The following is a 7,297-nucleotide window of genomic DNA, read 5'->3' as shown; positions in this document are numbered from 1 at the left end:
ATGTGTTAAATTCTCTAGAGCACAGGATGCTCAGTTATTGCTTTGACTATTGCTTTTGGTTATGACTAAGATTTTTCTGGATGATACTAACTTTTGTATAATAAAGTTATATAAACTTTAAATAAAGTTTGAGAGTGAATAAAGTAGATTGTTCTTACTAAAGTGGTTCCTCATTAAACCAAATGAAGGCCTGAAAATTATAAAAGACTAACCTTCTATGAGTCTGAGGGGATTCTCCTGCCTGAGAGCCTGCAAACTCTTCCTATCTGATGGCTTCCACTCTGACACAGTAACTCTTCCTGATGTGCAGAGCTCTTGCCCATGGACCTGAACTGGGACATCAGCTCTTAAAGGATTTTAACAGTTTCTGGTGTTTAGATTCAAAATGGGACATTGCAGACTTTGCACTCTTCAGCTTCCATCTAAAAAAACCCGAATTCTTTGTAACAGATCATTGTGTGTGTGTGTGTGTGTGTGTGTGTGTGTGTATTCTGAAAGATGTCACATCTTCATGGATCAGGAGACTCAATATTATTTAGAAATCAGTAATACATGAAACAATACAGTTTTAATACAACCCATATCAAAACTCCAATGGCAATTTTTGAGCATAAAAAAAAAAATCAACTGACAGTTTCACGTGGAATCTCAAGAGATCTTTAGTCAAAAGAAAAAAAAATTGAAAAGAAAATGTCGTGGGTCTCACATCTCCTGATTTTAAAGCTTATCATAATGTTATAGTAATGAAAACAGTGTGGTAATGGCATTAAGCCAGGGACCTACAAAAATGGAATAGATTGGAGATCCCAAAAACAAAACATCACCTATATGGTCACTTGACCATATAGGTCAGGTCTAATAGGAAAAGGATGTTTTTTCCAACAAATAGTTTGGAAAAACTAGAGATTCATATGCAAAAGAGTAAACGTGGGGCTTAACTTACACCATATACAAAATGAACTCAAAATGGATAAAAACGTAAGTGTAAGAGCTAAAACTGTAAAATATTTGAAAGAAAATGTAAATGAATAAAACCTTAAAGACATTATGTTAGGAAATAATTTCTTGCGTATGACACACACAAAAAGCTTACAGAAGAAACAAATTACTTGAATAAGCTCAAAGTTAAAAGCTTCTATACATCAAAGGCCACAATCCATAGAGTGAAAAGTCAATTCATGGGATTCCTAAGCCTCAACATCAACAAAACTCTTGAATAAACATTTATCAAAAAATATATATACAAATGGGCAATAAGCAGATGAGAAAGTACTCAACATCACTAAAGACATATGTTTATTCTGCTTATAAGAATGTAAAAATGGTACAGCCACTGTGAAAGACAGTATGACATTCCAGAAAGTTAACAATACAATGATCAAGTGATCTCTAATTTCCACCTCCAGGTATATGACAATAGCACTGGAAGTGAGGATTGGAAGAAATGTGTGTGCCCTTCATGTCCATATCACCAATAGTCATATTAGCAAAAATAGGTAAGCCACCTAAGTGTCCATCAACATATGAACAAACAAAGTGTGGTACACATACAGTGAAATATTATTCAGCATAGAAAAGAAAGGTTCCTGAGTCATGCTACAACAGAAATACACTTTGATGACATATTAGGTGAAATAAGCCATTTATGTTTAAAAAACTTCATATTTTATAACAGGTTTATATTAACAGGTAAATGGTGAAAAAGAGATTTACCATATGCTCTGTGCTCAGTTTCCATCTTACATAGAAGAGTACATTAGTTCACAAGCAAATTGACTTCATGGGAACACATTATTTTTAACTAACAACCATAGTTTATTCAGATTACTTTCACTAATGGCGTTTTTCTTCTCCAGAATCCCATCCAGCATACCACATTAAATTCAGTTGACATATCTTCTTCAGCACCTCCAGACAGTGAGTTTCTTTAGATATTCTCTTATTTATTTCAAGTACAATTAACATACAGCACTTTAATACTTTGATGTATGTACAATAATGATGTGACATTGCTATAGCTAATGCAGTGCACATCACAAGAATTCTGCTCCAGTGTTCTTGTTTTTGATGAACTTGACTGTTTTGAGCAGAACTAGTAAGACATTTTATATAAAAAGCTTCACTTGGGATTTATTTGATATTCTACTCAAGATCAGACAGGGTTATGGGTTATTAGGAGAAAGATCACAGAGACCAAGCTCCATTTGCATCATATCATGCCAGTGGGTACATACTTGCAATGTGACTCATCATTGTTGATGTTAACCTTGATCTCTAAAATGACTCCTTCCATCCCACTCCACAGTGAGCCTTTTGGATGGAACTCATTTGTGTACACTCTACAAATAAGACAGAATTAGCCTACATTCCTTTGAGAGCAGAGTTAATACCAGTATCATTAGGGATTCTTTTATTATGGGAGATTTGTCTAGTCTCCCCTATTGATTACTTACTTATTTAAGCTTTTAATATCATTATAAACTTGTGGATTATTTAAACTATGAGGTACATTTCAATTCAGTGTCATTTATTTTGTTCCTCAATTTTTTCCAGCTTTTGTCACCAGGGGCTCTTCCCATTGCTCTTGTGTCCCTTTGCCATATTCTTATCACAGTGTGTGTGTGTGTGTGTGTGTGTGTGTGTGTGTTTGCACTTCCTTAACCTTCCATCACTCCAAGATGCTCCAGTTCATCTTGTACATTCCCTGCCCCAAACCTAGAATCAGACATTTACTTAAGAAATTCTGTTCATTTTCTTGGATAAAGGTATCAAGAACCATGTCCTGGCCACTAGATCACTAGATAATCACTGTTTTTATTATTATTATTTTTCTATTCTAGCCAAAAGATGTCCTTTATGGCCCAAATGTTCACCTTTAATTTCAAGAAGAGATCACCTTTTTCCCATAACCTGTTAATACATACTGAGGATTAAGTTCTTTACTACATCTAGCTCAGGATTTTTAATTAAAAAGGAAGGGTGAAATAAAAAAAAAAAGGAAAAAAAGGGAGATTTCAGAGAATTACCTCCCCCAGACTCCAATATTTTGTATCATTCATATTTAAATACTACTGCAAGAAAGGCAAAGGAAATCATTTCTCAGTCAACATTGCATGTGAGATTTGATTTCAGAAAATGTGGGATGCATCCAGGTCCAGCTTCTTCAGGCATACATGTGAGAACCTGAGCTTCAGTGACATCAAATGAGATCAGACAGAATTTTAGAAACACTTTTTTTTTTTCCCTAATTCTCATTTGAGCAAAGACTGGCCAAATTTCCTTGAGAAGAAAGGAGGAGAACTGAACATCCTAACCTCGTAAACTCTTACCAACGCTGCTAAGATTAGTGTTAGGAATTAATATAATTGTGTATCTAACTCACAGAAAATTAATCTGATCAATGCCACAGTGTGCAACTAACACAAAAAAGCCATTTGTGGAATAATAGAATGTTTAGGGGTTTTCTAGACATAGATTACAATGGAGACTGAGAAGACCAAATGATAGAAATGCCCAGCAGCTCCTGGTGGAGAGATAAGAAAATAGAAATAATATGTATTTGAGTGTCCAAGGAAGTGCTCCATGGAGATAATGATTTTACTTGGGATGAAGCAGGCTTCCCTTTTCGGTGGTAAGTGAGTATTGGATTGGACTGAAAAGTATTGGATGGTATCAATAGGAAACTCTCCTAAATCTTTCTTTTGCTTTATTAATCCTTATTAATAGATTTGTACATTTTTCCTAGATGGTAGATTTAGCAGTAAACAGAATAAAATTGTCTCTCTTATGTTGCTCCCTTTGAATGTAAGCCTTTCTTATATCTGTTATGTGAACTATATAAATGTCTAGGTTTGTAGCTCTGTTATATAGATAGATCAGTAGGTGTGGATGGATAGAGTTTGATAGATAGATGATGATAGATGGTTGATAGATGGATAGATAAATGATCAATACAGCATATATCAATAAGTAGTTGGGTGGATAGAAAGATATCTTTTTAAAATATTTAACTGCTAGAAACCACAGACAAGATTCTATTCTTGTTTGCCATAGAGTTGGACAAAGAGCCTATCTGGCTCCTAAGAGATTAGCAGTGTGGTTGGGGCATGATGTGGTTAAGAGCCATGAGTCCAGAACTGTCTCTACAGTGACTCACATTCTGACACCGACATTTAAATCTTACCCTGGTCCTAGGAATCTTGCTGTTCCTGAAGCCTATGTCAGAAGACAGTTGTTATGAACAACTAATATACTAAGGTGATTAATAAACTATCTACTAAGATAAGGTATTTAAAAGCATTATTTTTAATGCAGCATCGTTACAATGTATTTTCAACAACCATAGAGGATATTTTTAAAATGGTAAGTTATCCTTTATATAGTATAATTTTAAAAAGAATAAAATGTTTATGGTAGAAACTGAATTTAAAACTCTAAACAACTAGAAATTATTGAGAGTTTAAGCACAGGAAATAAACAGTCAAGATAACAGATTAAAATAAATTTCATAATGGACTGGACCAAATGACTGCATGTTCACAACTAAAATATGTTTCTTTCTCTTTTGCTCTCTCTCTCTTTCTCTCTCTCATTTCTCTCTCTCTTTTAGGTGTCCTAATGAAATCACTATCAAAAGTTTCTACATTATTTGTTGATTGTTCAGAATACTTAATGGAAGATATTTTGGAACTGAACTACAAGGCTCAAATAGTGTGAAAAAGTATTATGTAAATCATATAGGAGTTTTCTCTATTTGGCAACATCCTGCCCTAATAGATCCTTGCTGTAAACTAAAGAGAGACCTTCACTTCAGAAAGATACCATCTCATACCAATTCCCCAGATTAATGTTTATTATGCCTGAAGAATCACATCTATTTTTATTATTGACTTTCATTGTTTCTGTAAGCACTCAGGTGAATAGATTGTAGGTAAATATTATGACTCTCACCTTATTTAGAAGAAAACAACACAGAAGGTAAGGGATTCAACACTGGTAATTGACACATTCATGATCATATGGATTGATCTCCAAGTGGAGTAGTCATTTCATAATACTTTTTATCTGTAGATTATTTCTAACCTTCAATTTCTCTGCTTTGCCTGAAATCATGCAACAAAATAGAAGCATAACTGAGTTCATTCTGTTAGGATTGACCCAAAATCCCATGAGACAGAAAATGGTATTTGTAATCTTTTTCATTTTTTATGTGGGAACCGTGGTAGGGAATTTGCTTATTATTGTGACCATCAAGTACAATCCTACACTTGGGAGCCCCATGTACTTTTTCCTATTTTATTTGTCCCTTACAGATTTCTGCTTCTCAACATCCATAGCCCCCAGACTACTTGTGGATTCACTCTTCGCAAAAAAAATCATAACGTACAATGAGTGCATGACTCAAGTCTTTGCCCTACATTTATTTGGCTGTATGGATGTCTTTGTGCTCATCCTCATGGCTGCTGATCGTTATGTGGCCATCTGTAAGCCCTTACATTATCCAACCATCATGAGACAACAGGTCTGCACCATCCTTATTATTCTTGCATGGATAGGGTCTTTTATCCATTCTATAGCCCAGATTATCCTGGCCTTGAGACTGCCTTTCTGTGGACCCAATTTGATTGATCATTACTGCTGTGATTTGCAGCCCTTGCTGAAACTTGCTTGCATGGACACCTATAGGATCAACCTACTGTTGGTGTCCAACAGTGGGGCCCTTTGCTCAAGCAGTTTTGTGTTTCTGATAATCTCATATATTGTCATCTTGCATTCCTTGAGAAATCACAGTGCAGAAGGGAGGAAAAAAGCTCTTTCGACTTGCACTTCTCACATCACAGTAGTTATCTTAACATTTGTTCCATGTATATTCATATATACACGCCCCCCAACCACTTTTCCCATGGACAAGATGGTGACTGTATTTTATACTATTGGGACCCCTTTTCTCAACCCACTCATCTACACCCTGAGGAATGCAGAAGTGAAAAATGCCATGAGAAAGCTCTGGCATATCAAAATTACCTCAGAAAGCAAAAGATGAATTAAGGACTTTGTTTGATTACTTAACCTGTACACATATCAAATACAATAGTGTTTATCTTGACTTGCTGAATGCACTCTAAAAAAGGCAGCTGATTTCCTTACTTTTCTCTGTACTTCTGTCCTCAAACTTCCTCATAATGGCAGCCTGGTTCTTACTTTATGTGAGAGCTCAACTCTGATACTATGGATTATGAAATACTTCTCACATCTTAGTCTACACCCTAGTTTGGTAGAGAGAAAGATATTTATGCAATCACAACTGTTCAAACAATAAACAGCTGGAAAGAAAGAGAAGAAAGAAAGAAAGAAAGAAAGAAAGAAAGAAAGAAAGAAAGAAAGAAAGAAAGAAAGAAAGAAGGAAGAAGAAGGACTTGTTCTCTATGGCTTTTAATTCTCTTAAAGCACATATCAATTAAAGAATCCTGCTTTCCTTTGATCACATTCAGAGCAAAAGAACTAACTGTGAGTCAAGAAGTTCTTTTCATTATATCATTAGTTCATCTTGAAAAATGTTTCATCCTAATGAACCCAAAGTCAAAAGGCTATATATGTATATGAATATATGTGATTTTTTTATTACATAATTGCTTTAATGTTTTTTGACTATTAGTATAACAGAGGCATTATGTATAGGATTTTCTAAATGTAGTATTAAAAAGACCTTATGATATCCAGATAATTTCTATGAATATTAAATAGGGGCTACAGCAAGAGACTTCTACAACTGTAAGGGGGGAAAGAAGTACAACTATTTATGCTATCCAGACTAAATAAGAATTTACAATACACCATAGATACAACATATTTTCCACGATTGAAGTACAGAAAGGTAGAAACGACCTTGAAGAAAAAAAATGTATATAATTCTATCTAAAATTGGGTTGCATCAATGGAATAAAAGAAAGTTTAAGAGGCAATCAGAAATATTCAGTATCCTTGTATCTAGAGTGTGAGAGAACTTACTTTGGCAGCAAGAAGCCATTTTCTTTCTCTGTTTGTGCTTCATTACTAAAGGGGTAGTGTGCATTATCAAGTTAAAATTTTCAATAGAATTTGATGCTCATAGTGAGCAGAGCAGATTCACAGCCATGCCTTGAATAGATGCATACCAGGGGTTGTATCATGAACTTTTAAAATTCATTCATTTCAGAGAATACAATAAACTAACTCAAAGGGATACATGCATGCCAAGGTTACAGCAGCATCATCCCCAATAACCAAATTGTGGAAATAGCTACAGTGTCCATCAAAT

The 7,297-nt window shown here is 34.7% G+C and overlaps 1 protein-coding gene across 1 annotated transcript; it reads left to right on the top strand.

Moving 5' to 3' along the window:
• The first annotated feature begins 5,110 nt into the window (after nt 1-5,110).
• Nucleotides 5,111-6,043, top strand: LOC116600110 (olfactory receptor 4C11-like). The gene has a single exon (XM_032360188.1). The coding sequence runs from the start codon at nt 5,111-5,113 to the stop codon at nt 6,041-6,043; it is 933 nt and encodes a 310-aa protein (XP_032216079.1).
• Nucleotides 6,044-7,297: the final 1,254 nt, after the last annotated feature.

The sequence above is a fragment of the Mustela erminea genome, chromosome 9, assembly GCF_009829155.1.
Source record: "Mustela erminea isolate mMusErm1 chromosome 9, mMusErm1.Pri, whole genome shotgun sequence".
Lineage (NCBI taxonomy): Eukaryota > Metazoa > Chordata > Mammalia > Carnivora > Mustelidae > Mustela > Mustela erminea.
Note: the sequence above shows the minus strand (reverse complement) of the source record. Positions and strands in the feature narration are given on the sequence as shown.

Coding starts and splice junctions, on each gene's coding strand:
- LOC116600110 (XM_032360188.1), top strand. CDS start 5,111: ATGCAACAAAATAGAAGCATAACTGAGTTCATTCTGTTAGGATTGACC.